The sequence below is a fragment of the Oncorhynchus kisutch genome, linkage group LG27 (genome assembly GCF_002021735.2).
Source record: "Oncorhynchus kisutch isolate 150728-3 linkage group LG27, Okis_V2, whole genome shotgun sequence".
Lineage (NCBI taxonomy): Eukaryota > Metazoa > Chordata > Actinopteri > Salmoniformes > Salmonidae > Oncorhynchus > Oncorhynchus kisutch.
Window position 1 is genome coordinate 27453506 of NC_034200.2, and position 16504 is coordinate 27470009.

A 16504-nucleotide genomic window follows, 5' to 3' on the forward strand; every position below is an offset into this window, starting at 1 on the left:
GGATCAACAACACTTAGCTAACAGTGTCTGGCCTGTGTCATCTAGAAAGAGAGAGAGACTGACAGACCAAATGACAGACAGCCGGCCATTGGAATTCCCTGAATGTGATCTATAAACATGTTATCGTAAAATATTTATTACATGACATAAAAGGAGAAATATCACACTTCCGAGCCAAGAGACACACTAGGGTGAGTCCACAGGCCATTTAAAGAGATTTGTTTGACCACCACTGCTTCCTTTGCTTCTGCATCTTTGGCCGTATCTCGCTATTCTGAAGTGGATGTTTTAAAGTGGACTTTACAGGGGCAATCTGCAGTTGCCACATACATTTTTGTCCTATAAATTAATGATATGTACCCAATGACTCATGAAGAATATAACTTATAAATGTCTCATGAACTTAGTGGCAAGATAAAGTATGTGAACCCTTTGGAAATAACTGGATTTCGCATAAATTGATCATAAAATTTGATCTGATCTTCATCTAGGCCACAACAATAGTCCAGTCTGCTTAAACTAATAACACACAAACAATTACATGTTTTCATGTCTTTATTGAACACTCCTTGTAAACATTCACAGTACAGGGAGGAAAAAGTATGTGAACCCTTGGATTTAATAACTGGTTGACCCTCCTTTGGCAACAATAACCTCAACCAAACATTTTCTGTACTTGCAGATCAGACCTGCACAACGGTCAGGAGGAATTTTGGACCATTCCTCTTTACAAAACTGTTTTAGTTCAGCAATATTCTTGGGATGTCTGGTGTGAACTGCTCTCTTGAGGTCATGCCACAATATCTCAATAGGGAGAGTAGCAACAGTGTTGAACTTTCTCCATTTATAGACAATTTGTCTTAAAGTAAAAACTATAAAAAGTAACACAACAATAAGGAGGCTATATACAGGGGGTATCGAGTCAGTTTGCAGGGGCACAGGTTAGAGGTATTTTGTACACGTAGCTATGGGTGAAGTGACTATGCATAGATAATAAACAGCGAGTAGCAACAGTGTACAAAACAAATGGAGGGGGGTTCAATGTCATTTTAATTTTTTTATATATTTTTTTCACCTTTTATTTAACCAGGTAGGCTAGTTGAGAACAAGTTCTCATTTACAACTGCGACCTGGCCAAGATAAAGCATAGCAGTGTGAACAGACAACAACACAGAGTTACACATGGAGTAAACATGTCAATAACACAGTAGAGGGGAAAAAAAGAGTCTATATACATTGTGTGCAAAAGGCATGAGGAGGTAGGCGAATAATTACAATTTAGCAGATTAACACTGGAGTGATAAATTATCAGATGGTCATGTGCAGGTAGAGATACTGGTGTCCAAAAGAGCAGAAAAGTACATAAATAAAAACAGTATGGGGATGAGGTAGGTAAATTGGGTGGGCTATTTACCGATGGACTATGTACAGCTGCAGCGATAAGTTAGCTGCTCAGATGGCAGATGTTTAAAGTTGGTCGAGGGAGATAAAAGTCTCCAACTTCAGCGATTTTTGCAATTCGTTCCAGTCACAGGCAGCAGAGAACTGGAAGGAAAGGCGGCCAAATTAGGTGTTGGCTTTAGGCATGATCAGTGAGATACAACTGCTGGAGCGCGTGCTACGGGTGGGTGTTGCCATCGTGACCAGTGAACTGAGATAAGGCGGAGCTTTACCTAGCATGGACTTGTAGATGACCTGGAGCCAGTGGGTCTTGCGTAATAGTCTGGTGGCCATTTTATTAATTGTTCAGCACTCTTATGGCTTGGGGATAGAAGCTGTTAAGGAGCCTTTTGATCCTAGACTTGGCGCTCTCGTACCGCTTCCTGTGTGAGGTAGCAGAGAAAACAGTCTATGACTTTGGTGACTGGAGTCTGACAATTTTATGGGCTTTCCATTGACACCACCCATTATATAGGTCCTTGATTTCAGGAAGCTTGGCCCAGGTGATGTACTGGGCCGTACGCACTACCCTTTGTAGCACCTGCTGGTCAGATGCCGAGCAGTTGCCATACCAGGCGGTGATGCAACCCGTCTGGATGCTCTCGATGGTGCAGCTGTGTAACTGTTTTAGGATCTGGGGACCCATGCCAAATCTTTTCAGTCTCCTGAGGGGGAAAATGTTTTGTTGTGCCCTCTTCATGACTGCCTTGGTGTGTTTGGACCATGATAGAGCGTTGGTGATGTGGACACCAAGGACCTTGAAACTCTAGACCCGCTCCACTACAGCCCTGTTGATGTTAATGGGGGCCTGTTCGGACCGCCTTTTCCTGTAGTCCACGATCAGCTCCTTTGTCTTGCTCACATTGAGGGAGAGGTTGTTATCCTGGCACCACGCTGACATCCTCCCTATAGGCTATCTCATCATTGTCGGTGATCAGGCCTACCACTGTTGTGTCGTCAGCAAACTTAATGATTGTGTTGGAGTCGAGATTGGCCAAGCAGTCGTGGGTGAACAGGGAGGACAGGAGGGGACTAAGTACCCATCCCTGAGGGGCCCCAGTGTTGAGGATCAGCGTGGCAGACGGGTTGTTGCCTACCCTTAGCACCTGGTGGTGGCCCGTCAGGAAATCCAGGATCCAGTTGCAGAGGGAGGTGTTTATTCCCAGGGTCCTTAGCTTAGTGGGCACTATGGTGTTGAATGCTGAGCTGTAGTCAATGAACAGCATTCTCACGTAGGTGTTCCTTTTGTCCAGGTGGGAAAGGGCCGTGTGGAGTGCGATTGAGATTGCGTCATCTGTGGATCTGTTGGGGCGGTATGCCAACTGGAGTGGGTCTAGGGTATTCCGGAAAATGCTGTTGATGTGAGCCATGACCAGCCTTTCAAAGCACCTCATGGCTACCGATGTGAGTGCTACGGGGTGTTAACAATTTAGGCAGGTTGCCTCCGCTTCCTTAGGCAAAGGGACTATGGTGGTCTGCTTGAAACATGTAGGTATTACAGACTTGGTTAGGGAGAGGTTGAAAATGTCGGTGAAGACACTTGCCAGTTGGTCAGCACATACTTTGAGTACACGTCCTGGTAATCCATCTGGCCCCGTGGGTTTGTGAATGTTGACCTGTTTAAAGGTCTTGATCACATTGGCTACTGAGAGCGTTATCGCACAGTCATCCAGAACAGCTTGTGCTCTCATTGCATGCTTTAATGTTGCTTGCCTCGAAGCGAGCATAAAAGGCATTTAGCTCGTCTGGTAGGCTCACGTCACTTGGCAGCTCGCAACTGGGATTCCCTTTGTAGTCCGTAATAGTTTTCAAGCCCTGCCACATCTGACAAGTGTCAGAGCCGGTGTATTAGGATTCAATCTTAATCTTGCATTGCTTGTTTGATGGTTCGTCTGAGGGAATAACAGATTTCTTATAGGCGTCTAGATTAGTGTCCCGCTCCTTGAAAGTGGCAGCTCTAGGCTTTAGCTCGATGCGGATGTTGCCTGTAATCCATGGCTTCTGGTTGGGATATGTATGTACGGTCACTGTGGGGATGACATCGTCGATGCACTTAATGATGAAGACGATGACTGAGGTGGTATACTCCTTAATGCCATTGGATGGATCCCGGAACATATTCCAGTCTGTGCTAGAAATACAGTCCTGTAGCGTAGCATCCGCGTCATCTGACCACTTTCGTATTGAGCGAGTCACTGGTACTTACTGCTTTAGTTTTTGCTTGTAAGCAGGAATCAGGAGGATATAATTATGGTTAGATTTGCCAAATGGTGGGCAGGGGGAGAGCTTTGTATGCATCGCTATGTGTGGAGTAAAGTTGGTCCAGTTGTTTTTCCTCTGGTTGCAGATGTGACATGCTGGTAAAAATGTGGTAAAACTGATTTAAGTTTGCCTGCATTAAAGTCCCCGGCCAATAGGAGCACCGCTTTTGGGTGAGCACGTTCTTGTTTGCTTATGGCCTCATAGAGTTGGTTGAGTGCAGTCTTAGTGCCAGCATCGTTCTGTGGTGGTAAATAGACACCTAATAATATAGATGAGAACTCTCTTGGTAGATAGTGTGGTCTACAGCTTATCATAAGGTACTCTACCTCAGGCGAGCAATACCTTGAGACTTCTTTAATATTAAACATTGCGCACCGGCTGTTATTATCATTTGGTGCTGTTATTGACAAAAAGACACACCCCCCCACCCCTCCTCTTACCAGACATAGCATTTCTGTTCTGCCGGTGCATTGAAAATCCCTCCAGCTCTATATTATCAGTGACTCTGTAATACATAAGATATTACAGTTCTTAATATCCCGTTGGTAGGATATTCGTAATCGTAGGTCATCAATTGTATTTTCCAATGATTGCATGTTAGCAAGTAGAATTGTTGGCAGTGGGAGTTTACTCACTCGCCTACGGATTCTCAAAAAGCAGCCGAACTGCGTTCTCTTTTCCTCCGTCTTGATTTCACGCAAATGACGGGGTTCTGGGCCTGTTCCCGGGAGAGCAGTATACCTTTCTCGTCGGACTCTTTAAAGGAAACATTTTCTTCCAGTTCGTGGTGAGTAATCCCAGTTCTGATGTCCAGAAGTTATTTTTGGTCATAAGAGACGGTAGCAGCAACATAATGTACAAAATAAGTTACAAAATAAGTTACAAACAACGCAAAAAAACGAACCAAATAGCACAGTTGGTTACGGGCATGTAAAACGTCAGCCATCCTCTTCGGCGCCATCTTAACTGCTGATTGCAGCTTTAAGGGGTTTTTCAGTCAGCTATGCATTTCTTGTATTACAGTTGAAGGCTGCTTGTTTACACTGTAATCTTTGCTCAAAGACAGATGTGAATGAAGGACTGAAACAACAAATGTAGCTTATAATTTACAGTGGGGCAAAAAAAGTATTTAGTCAGCCACCAATTGTGCAAGTTCTCCCACTTAAAAATACGAGAGAGGCCTGTCATTTTCATCATAGGTACACTTCAACTATGACAGAGAAAATCCAGAAAATCACATTGTAGGATTTTTAATGAATTTATTTGCAAATTATGGTGGAAAATAAGTGTTTGGTCAATAACAAAAGTTTATCTCAATACTTTGTTATATACCCTTTGTTGGCAATGACAGAGGTCAAATGTTTTCTGCAAGTCTTCACAAGGTTTTCACACACTGTTGCTGGTATTTTGGCCCATTCCTCCATGCAGATCTCCTCTAGAGCAGTGATGTTTTGGGGCTGTTGCTGGGCAACACGGACTTTCAACTCCCTCCAAAGATTTTCCAAGGGGTTGAGATCTGGAGACTGGCTAGGCCACTCCAGGACCTTGAAATGCTTCTTACGAAGCCACTCCGTTGCCCGGGCGGTGTGTTTGGGATCATTGTCATGCTGAAAGATCCAGCCATGTTGCATCTTCAATGCCCTTGCTGATGGAAGGAGGTTTTCACTCAAAATCTCACGATACATGGCCCCATTAATTCTTTCCTTTACACGGACCAGTCGTCCTGGTCCCTTTGCAGGAAAACAGCCCCAAAGCCTGATGTTTCCACCCCCATGCTTCACAGTAGTTATGGTGTTCTTTGGATGCAACTCAGCATTCTTTGTCCTCCAAACACGACGAGTTGAGTTTTTACCAAAAAGGTCTATTTTGGTTTCATCTGACCATATGACATTCTCCCAATCTTCTTCTGGATCATCCAAATGCTCTCTAGCAAACTGGACATGGGCCTGGACATGTACTGGCTTAAGCAGGGGGACACGTCTGGCACTGCAGGATTTGAGTCCCTGGCGGCGTAGTGTGTTACTGATGGTAGGCTTTGTTACTTTGGTCCCAGCTCCCTGCAGGTCATTCACTAGGTCCCTCCGTGTGGTTCTGGGATTTTTGCTCACCGTTCTTGTGATCATTTTGACCCCACTGGGTGTGATCTTGCGTGGAGCCCCAGATCGAGGGAGATTATCAGTGGTCTTGTATGTCTTCCATTTCCTAATAATTGCTCCCACAGTTGATTTCTTCAAACCAAGCTGCTTACCTATTGCAGATTCAGTCTTCCCAGCCTGGTGCAGGTCTACAATTGTGTTTCTGGTGTCCTTTGACAGCTCTTTGGTCTTGGCCATAGTGGAGTTTGGAGTGTGACTGTTTGAGGTTGTGGACAGGTGTCTTTTATACTGATAACATGTTCAAATAGGTGCCATTAATACAGGTAACGAGTGGAGGACAGAGGAGCCTCTTAAAGAAGAAGTTACAGGTCTGTGAGAGCCAGAAATCTTGCTTGTTTGTAGGTGACCAAATACTTATTTTCCACCATAATTTGCAAATAAAGTCATTAAAAATCCTACAATGTGATTTTCTGGATTTTTATTCTCATTTTGTTTGTCATAGTTGAAGCGTACCTATGATGAAAATTACAGGCCTCTCTCATCTTTTTAAGTGGGAGAACTTGCACAATTGGTGGCTGACTAAATACTTTTTTGCCCCACTGTATATATCAAACAATATAGGTTATTGTTCTGGGCATGTATTCACAGAGCTACTGAGAGTAGAAGTGCTGATCTCAGGTCAGGTCCCCCCTGCTCATGTAATGTTATGTATAATGATTAAAAAAAAGTTAAACTGATCAGAGAATTGTCAATATGATGGTATGATTTATCATCTGATATACTGTAGGTCACAGCTGTAGCCTTACCCCCATGCACCTGTTCCGAAACAATTATGTTTACAATGGAACAATTATTGACCTTGTTGACCTGTTTTTCATAATATAATATCTTCTTTAATAGGGTAGAATCCTTCATCCTCTTGTACACTGGTATAATCCACTCTTTGAGTTCCAGTACACTTGAGTCTATCAGAGCATGTCTAGGACCCTAGGCATGCTCTGATAGAGAGAAAGATTTTATTGACGAGTGTTTTGGCCTGGAGGGCTGATATTTCAGATATGAAGTCTGTACCACTGGGGTGAGTCAGTAGTCACTCATAAAAGCGCTTTGAACGAAAGGGCAAGGCGTCAACAAGGTTGTCAATTCAGCACGACAGAGAACAGTGTGTGAGAGGGTGAGGGGTGTGTGTGTTGTGCATTTTATGTATGTGTGTGCGTGTTTTTTTGTTTTTTTTCACCTTTATTTAACCAGGTTGGCCAGTTGAGAACCAGTTCTCAGTGTGTTTATGGATGCGTAGTCCTGTCAAAATGTCCAATCATCATAATATGCAGTTAAACATGGCTAGGCAGAATCAGCGGGGTGGTATTATGATCAGTAGGCCTGACTGAATATTTTCTTCTAATAAACAAACCTGCAGTTAATCATGTTTTGTAGCAGAATGTGGTTTGAGCCCACATATATTCCTATCACATCATCTATGCAGGCTTCAGAATACTTCTTATAAGTTATTCTTGTCCATGATTGCAAAGTTCTGGTAACTCCTACAGAAATCCTGGTTGGAAGACCTTTTTTTTTGGCTTATTCCTTTCTGATTGGGGAATCTTCCAACTGGGATTTCTGGAAAACCTGGGAATTTGTGGAAAGTTACATCAATTTTGCACCCATGGGTCTGGTCAGGGTTACACACTAGTTCTCTCAAAAATAACCAAAGTGTAAAGCATTTACAACGATTGATTTACACCACAGAATGAGACACAGCTGGTGTCTGTCTGGCTCTTTCCAATTCCTTTGGTGTTGTGACATCAAACAATGTCTTTGCTGTGAGCAATGTCAGTGTGGCTCTGTCCTGGGAGTGACATGTTCTCACTAGGAGAGAGAGAGAGAGCTGGTTAGGTTACACTCAGACATTTGTTCATCAAACGTACTCAGTATTCCTATGAATCTAAGTTATTTCAATGATACACTGAGTAACAGCACAGGTTCTTCTTCTCTTTGGTTCTCGGAGGAATCCAGAGAGGAAATGTTCTATGAACTAGAACTTGTCAGTCTCCCAGAGCATCATCGATGAGTAAAATGTGCCAAAACGTCCCTGGGAGATGAACTGAAAGCTAGTAGCTAGTGGACTGTCCAGCCATCCAAACAGACAAGACAAACCACTTAACACATGGTGTAGCTGGCGGATGGCGGCTGGTCTCTGTTGACCAGACAGACCTTATGGCAGATGTTAGCTCTGACATCAGCAGTCGAGCGGATGTTGTGTTGACCTGTGTTCCTTTCTTTCTCTCTCTCTCTCCACATTTGGTGGAAAGGGATGGCCCCTCATACTACTTCCCCAGAGTCAGATGAACTTGTGGATACCATTTTTATATCTGTGTGCAGTTGGAAGGAAGTTGCTAACTAGCGCTAGTGCAATAAGTGGAAGTTCAAGTCCCGCAAACTGTTGCAGTTTGCATACATCACAACTCAAACAAGAAGATACATGTCTGTATCCTTATCATGGATGTCAACATATTTATTTATTTTATCTTTTATTTAACCAGGCAAGTCAGTTAAGAACACATTCTTATTTTCAATGACGGCCTGGGAACAGTGGGTTAACTGCCTGTTCAGGGGCAGAACGACAGATTTGTACCTTGTCAGCTCGGGGGTTTGAACTCGCAACTTCCGGTTACTAGTCCAACGCTCTAACCACTAGGCTACCCTGCCGCCCCAATATGTAATGGGTGAGGACTGTAAGCACTATCAAAATGGCAAAGTGCATTTCAATCCGACTGCATCAGTTGTATTAGTTTACCACCCCAAGGCAGTGCAACATACACAGCGTTCCAATCCAGTTTACTGTCAAAAATGTGGATAGTAGCTGTTTTGTAATGATATGGAAAATGTAGGTAAGAGTGAGGCTGGTCTTCTCCCTTGGAAAAAGGCCCAGAATAAAATGTATTGTTGACTAACAAGCTTATCGATTTGTGTGTGTGTGTGAACCCTGCTTTTCTCTCTACGACTCTCCTGTTGGAATTTCCCCTCTGGGGGTTGATAAAGTCCATTCATCCATGCATTCATAGAATATCACTGACACAAAAATCCACCACAAAATGAACAGAACACAGGACATCTTGAAAATCTTACAACGTATATAATTGACACAAGGTTCCAGGAACAAACAACAGCAAATTACACATATTGACTCAAAACTCTTTCTTCTTGCATCTACCATCACCATAAACACAAATCCCCAAATGTAAAAAAAAATGTTTAATTGCTATGGTTTTCTTTCAAATCGTCACCTTTTGGAAATGCCTGCCACATTCAACTTGTGAAGGGGAAAGAGTAGTGTCCAGGGCCACTGGTTATATCAGACCTAGGCTCAAATAATATTTGAAATAATTTCAAATACTTTATCTGTGCTTGATTGAGCTGGCCTGGGTTAATGGACAAAATAGGGCAATAACTGCAAACCACGCCCATCTGCAAAACCCCAGGCATGCTAGAGCAAACGTGTTTGAAAGATTTCAATATTATTTAATCCCAAATCTGACATTGCTATTTCACCCTTCTCAGACTGAAGCCATCTCAGTTGTCCATCTCTCTCTGCATAATCCTAATCAGTAGACGTATATGGAGTGTCGACTCGCCTATCAATCCAACATCTAGTGATCTCTGTCTTTGTGCAGATTGCCATCCTATCGAATACCTAGGCCTCTTACGTCATAAAAGTGCAGCGTTTAATAAGAGGCAGTGGACTTTGAACTATTCAGATTAGCACGCGAGTGTTTGGAGGAGAGAGAGGGGGAGTAAGGGTGTTGGGAGGAGAGAGAGGGGGAGTAAGGGTGTTGGGAGGAGAGAGGGGGAGTAAGAGTGTTGGGAGGAGAGAGAGGAGGAGTAAGAGTGTTGGGAGGAGAGAAGAGGGGGAGTAAGAGTGTTGGGAGGAGAGAAGAGGGGGAGTAAGAGTGTTGGGAGGAGAGAAGAGGGGGATAAAGGGTGTTGGGAGGAGAGAAGAGGGGGAGTAAGAGTGTTGGGAGGAGAGAAGAGGGGGAGAAAGTGTGTTGGGAGGAGAGAAGAGGGGGAGTAAGGGTGTTGGGAGGAGAGAAGAGGGGGAGTAAGAGTGTTGGGAGGAGAGAGAGGGGGAGTAAGGGTGTTTGGAGGAGGAGTAAGAGTGTTTGGAGGAGAGAGAGGGGGAGTAAGAGTGTTGGGAGGAGAGAAGAGGGGGAGTAAGAGTGTTGGGAGGAGAAAAGAGGGGGAGTAAGGGTGTTGGGAGGAGAGAAGAGGGGGAGTAAGAGTGTTGGGAGGAGAGAGAGGGGGAGTAAGGGTGTTTGGAGGAGAGAGGGGGAGTAAGGGTGTTGGGAGGAGAGAGAGGGGGAGTAAGGGTGTTGGGAGGAGAGAGAGGGGGAGTAAGAGTGTTGGGAGGGGTTGTGCAAATTTTGTCCGGTGGCATTGCGAAGCGTGTCCATTCAAAGTGAGTGAAGTCGTTGTGAGTAAAAGTGGTTAGTTGTCTCTTTGCATTGGAATGTTACTGCGGGCAGTCACACCGACAGATACGACAGTTTAAAACCAGGGACCCCTACACAAGCTCACATGGTACCCTCTTTATCAGAGCACTACCTTGTGTCACAAAATGTATCACAATATTTCTTGGCCTTTTCACACGTAACCTATTTAACAGAGGTTAATAACCAGTCCAAGAGGACTCTTGTAGGTTTTTCACCCAATCTATCAATTGAATAATGTAGTGCATATCAGATCAATGGAATATAATTGTGTGAAGGTTGGAAGGAAAACCTGGATACAAAGGGATCCGCCAGGACCGGCTTTGATAACTACTGCAGTCCTCCTACTTGAGTGTTCTGAACTCTATGGTTCTGAACGGGATCATGTCAGTTCCTGTGTGTCCTCCTGAATTTCCTCCCTCAGAAACCAAAAAGGTCATGCCTAATTGACGTGTTGCTTTGCTACCTCAGTTCTAGTGCACAGTCATAGGCTGAAGACCTCAGTTCTAGTGCACAGTCATAGGCTGAAGACCTCAGTTCTAGTGCACAGTCATAGGCTGAAGACCTCAGTTCTAGTGCACAGTCATAGGCTGAAGACCTCAGTTCTAGTGTACAGTCATAGGCTGAAGACCTCAGTTCTAGTGTACAGTCATAGGCTGAAGACCTCAGTTCTAGTGTACAGTCATAGGCTGAAGACCTCAGTTCTAGTGTACAGTCATAGGCTGAAGACCTCAGTTCTAGTGTACAGTCATAGGCTGAAGACCTCAGTTCTAGTGTATGACCTTGTCTCTGGAGTCATACATCTCTCCAATCTCCTCATTGATTGCACTTTCGATGTCGGCTATTGACGAGCGCAGACCGTATCAAAGCATCTCCACTCGTCCCTAAGGGGGCCTATTCAGTCTGTAGATAGAAATATATTGCTGTACAAGAGACAATGTTTTTAATATCATGTGGCGTAAAGCATTGAATCAGCTCTATACAATATGTTTCTATCGGTTTCCATCTTGTTGAATAAGCCCAAGAAGACCTTCTTTATCATGCGTGCGTGTACACACACACACACACACACACACACACACACCTCCACCCCCCCACCCCCACCCACACAGTGGTCTAAGACTGAGAGCCTTGACAATTATTTGAACTAAGTTGAAGTACATCCTTCCTCCCTGGCTGCACGATTTTCATCAGCAAAGGCCTTCCACAACATTCCCACAATATCCCAATCATTTTGCAGTATGATGAAGCTCTGTCATTGTCATAATGCCAAAAAAAGCATTGGAGAACAATTTGCAGGTCTTCATAACAGATGAATAGTATACCATGAAAAATAGCCTGGGAGGCAGAGAGAACTGAGAGAGGGAGTGGGAAGAGAGGCACTGTGTGAGAAGGGAGAGAAAGAAGGTGGGAGGTGAGAAGAAAGAGAATGAGATGAGAGGAGGGAGAGAAAAAGCTATTTGAGTGATCATCACAGAATTCCAATCCCTAAGTCAATCCATCCAAACAGAGAAACGGTCGGTCAGACACATGTACACAGTCTGCTTTACAACAAGTGGTTATAGTGCAGTATGTAAAAACCACTCCACTGTAGCTGGCTGGCTCTGTCCAAAAGTATTCATCATAGGTACCATCAAATCTTCGTCATTAACAAGAAAGTAACACATTATTATGTTGTCCAAGGTCCATTATATGAAGACAGAGCAGAATAGGCTGGTGGAAGGAGCTATAGGAGGACAGGCTCATTGCAGTGGCTGGAATGGAATAATTGGAACAGCATCAAACATGGAAACCACTTGTTTGACTCCGTTCCATTGATTCCAGTCCAGCCTTTACAATGAGCCCGTCCTCCTAAAGCTCCTCCCACCGGCCTCCACTGAGACAGAACAAACGGCAGTACACACCCACACAGCCCATATACTACCATATTCTGCCAATATCGTGTCAATACAGAGGACTACTGTGGTCACACTAACACTGTAAATTCTCCCCCCAAAAATAAAATAAAAATCCCCATCTGGTCCTATAGAGCCACCAAAGCCTAGAGAAACAGATCTGCTCTGGGAAAGACAGAAGTAAGGGTGGAGGGATCATGTCTGTGTGAATATGATCACGACTCTTATTACTGCCTTATATTATCAAGCAGAGGAAAAAACGGCTTATGTGAAGCGTTTTCATTTTCTCACTGTTGCCATGTAATGTGTGGGTTTAAAGGTTTAAGGTTTTTAGGGCCTTACCGAAACCAGATTATCTTTCATAAAACTCATCAATAGTTTATTTCGTTTGGGGTAGAAGTAGTTTTTCTATAAATATTGGGGAGCCCAAAGACGCTCCGGGGGGATTATATTCCTCTGTTTTTAATAAATAAATCATCTCCTCAGACATAAAGGCTGTTGACATGATTAGGAATACAAACGTTAGGCTCAGCATGACTGAAGAGTCCCCCTTACACAGCACAGCGTCAACCAACACTAACATCCTGTATATCTCTATAGTCTATAGATTGACTCTTAACATGTCTTAGGTACAGATATCTCAGAGAACCCAAACACCAGAAAACAAAACAAAATAAAAATGTGAAAAGACGAGCTCTAGTGGTGCCATATACCGTAAAATAAAAGACAAGAACAGAACCAAAACATTTCTGAATAACATAATACTCATTACAACGTTTGTTCTTATCCGAGACCAAAAGGAAGTCCATTCGGGGGTTTTTCTCGTTATTTTTGTTTTGTTTTGGCAAAGTAAGTAAGTAACCCCACGACATCTTCTCTTCTCTTCCCACACCTCGTCCTGCCCCCCATGTTCCAAACTCAGTCTCGATTGGTGGAATACCCTATCAATTATCGTCGGAGCAGCAACATAACCAATGAGAGCAGGTAGAAGGCGATGGATGGGAGGTTGTGGTCAGCTGATGCTTTCACAACCTTCTTGTTCTCCGGAGGGTAGGCGTACACTTTGGGTCTGTCTGTGCTGGGGGCCATGAGGCGCGGGCCCCGGGGACAGTTTTCATCTGTGCACATCCCACTTCCTGAACCACTGACATCATCACCTGAAGACAAAGACGGAGAAGAAGAAGAAAATACATTTTTTTAGAAAATAATACAGTTTCTCTGGCTTATATGCCAGTTATAACAAAGTTGAAGAGGACAAGGAAGTTAGAATGTTAATCTTACAGGGCAATTCTACCACTTTTCAACCTCATATGCATTATATCCAGCGCCATACCTTAGTCTATGTGAAAACGGCGCATTTCTACATTTTGTTTTAAAAATATATTATTTTATCACCTTATACTTGTGGGTACTGACCTATATGGATAGGGCTACATTGAAATGTTTCTTACAGAAGTACAGAACGCATATCAATAACCATGGTAGAAATGAAAAGGGAACAATTTGGAGATTATGGGGAACTTATTATACTGAAGATGAGGTCACAACAGTCAACCTGACAAGACGGAATCCAAACACATTACACTCAAATCAAATCCAATTTGTTTATAAAGCCCTTTTTACATCAGCCGAAGTCACAAAATGCTATACACAAACCCAGCCTAAAACCCCAAACAGCAAACAATGCAGATGTAGAAGCACGGTGGCTCGGAAAAAGTCCCTAGAAAGGCAGGAACCTAGGAAGAAACCTAGAGAGGAACCAGGCTCTGAGGGGTGGCCAGTCCTCTTCTGGCTGTGCCAGGTGGAGATTATAACAGTACAAGGCCAAGATGTTGCTTTAGTCTGCAGTTTACATTTGACCTTTTATTTAATTTATTTTTAACCCCTATTTCGTGGTATCCAAATGCTAGTTACAGTCTTGTCTCATCACTGCAACTCCCGTACGGACTCGGGAGAGGTGAAGGTCGAAAGCCATGCGTCCTCCGAAACCCAACCCAACCAAGCCGCACTGCTTCTTGACACAATGCCCACTTAACTCGGAAGCTAGCCGCACCAATGTGTCGGAGGAAACACTGTACACCTGGCGACCCTGTCAGCGTGCAATGTGCCCGGCCCGCCACAGGAGTTAACAGTGCTCGATGGGACAAGGCCATCCCTGCCAGCCAAACCCTCCCCTAACCCAGACGACGCTGTGCTAATTGGGCGACGCCCCATGCCGGCTGCGACAGAACCTGGACTCGAACCCAGCATCTCTAGTAGCACAGTTACCACTGCGCCACTCGGGAGGGATGAGCATTTAACATTTACTGTAATTTTCACCTCATTTGTTGACAAGGAAATCTGAATATACTGGATACGTTCAGTAACATGATCAGAAATTCCTGGAAAATTTGTGGTAGGTGCAACATACTGTAAGACTAAAAAATGACAAGGGTCTGAGTGAGAGGACAAACTGGTGTTTCCAAGTGGCCACACACCTCTCCAAAGTGTGCACTATTTCTAAGTCATTTCAATGCACTTTTATGACTCAAAGAATAGTCTTCAACTATAACGTGCTTCTTAAGCTATCCTAGCTGTGCCGTTGAGAAACTGGAGCAAGCACACTTGTAGTTGTTTTGTTAGGAACACAGCCCTGCATCCCTGCCTTTACACAATTTCTGTTATTTACACAATCCAAAAACAGTCCATTATAAATCGTAATCTGGGTCAGGTGGGCATGATTTGAAAGCGCGTTCTATTGCCAACATAACTAGCTAAATGATAAAATACAATTTTGCAGTGTTAGGCTTTCACAAAGCAATTCAGAGAAACAGATCATAATTCAGATGTGTAGTCTGCTGCCAATTTCCTTCACAATACAACAAACAGGCTCATTCTGTTCAGAATAACCCAGGGTCATATTGTAACTATACATCAGATATAGTGATCATAAATGTTGACACTGTATATTACATGAGTTTTATGATATGGAGATGCTATTTGCTATTCATTTGGAGTCATGGGTGTTTGGCTTGCTTGTGCGACATCAGAGGTATTTTTTATAATCCTCAATGTCTCATCTTTCAAAATACATTGAGTCTCCGTGATTTACAGCATGTCCTGCACTCAGACAACAAAACATTTGCAAAAGTTGCCCAATTAGCGGGAGGGATGGGGGCAACTTCTTGTTGTACGATGTGCTCAAGTTCAGAACAGCTGTCAGTCGAGACCTATACAGCGCTGAATGGCACACAATCCATGGCCGCTAGCATTTCATAATTAACTTGTGTAGGAGCCAAAATCGAGGTCTAAATTGAGCGGAGCTCTTTATGTTTGACATTTTGAAAAGTAAACATAATGCAAAGGCAGCTTGTGGCGATTTTTGCCCAAAATCCTTTCTTACAACCTGTGTTTTTACACTGCTAATTGTATCAGTGTTTTCCTGTTGGAGTCCTGAACATCGGCCCAGTCAATGCATTACTCAAAATCCATCTAGCCAACAAGTTATCTATTCATCTCTTCTAAACAACCGCTGAGCAATCGCACCAACCAAATGTACAAGCACAGAGGGACGATGGAGGCCAGTCTGGCCCAGACAGCTACTCACCTACCCGATGACAATACTACTGGGGATGTCCAGATGAATCCAGGCTCTACAGATGGATGCTCCTCCCCTGGCATTCTTACCACCAGTCAAGGGAATCATCTACCAGTGGGACTACTGTCAACGGTGGCGAAGTTACACACACACTTCAGCCCACATCTCAGAAGCACTATGCACCATCCATATGAACTCATTAAAGCCCTAAACAAAATATCACCGGGAGTTCCAGCGCGAAAAATGCGATCTCACCCTCTTTCAAACAATAAACCAAGCAAAATGTCTCCGGTATCCTCAGGAGAAACCAAAATGATTGCTCGTGGGTCATTTGAACATCAGAAGGATCACCTCAAAAACCGATCAGATTAAAAAACTATTGACTGATTAAAATTTGGATTACCTTTGTTTATCTGAAAAAATGGCTAACCAAAACATCACCTGAGGCTGCTTATGCTATGCCAGGGTACAAAGGTTTCAGAAAAGACAGGCAAATGGGTGTGGGGGCTGCTTGTGTATGTAAAGCAGTGGTGGTCAGTGCCGTTTAAGATGAGGGAGGACATTTTTTTTTCATGAGCACATGGCCTTATTTCTATTACAGCATGTTGGATGACTGTCATTCATATTCCATTCACCCAGTTCAAGGCAACATCAATAGGTTTAGGCTACTGCATTATACTAACATTTTCCCAAAACCCATCATGGGGTTGCTCCAACCTAGCCTATGAATGAAAGTTTACAACGTAGGTG

At 43.7% G+C, this 16504-nt stretch overlaps 1 protein-coding gene across 1 annotated transcript in view; it reads right to left on the minus strand.

Moving 5' to 3' along the window:
• Window positions 1–8909: 8909 nt before the first annotated feature.
• LOC109871562 (glypican-1-like) overlaps window positions 8910–16504 on the minus strand; it is a 146241-nt gene continuing 138646 nt past the window's right edge. Inside the window, exon 11 of the mRNA XM_031806690.1 lies at window positions 8910–13334. Coding sequence (XP_031662550.1) covers window positions 13126–13334 — 209 coding nt within the window. The 3' untranslated portion in view covers window positions 8910–13125. The remainder of the gene's footprint in view (window positions 13335–16504) is intronic.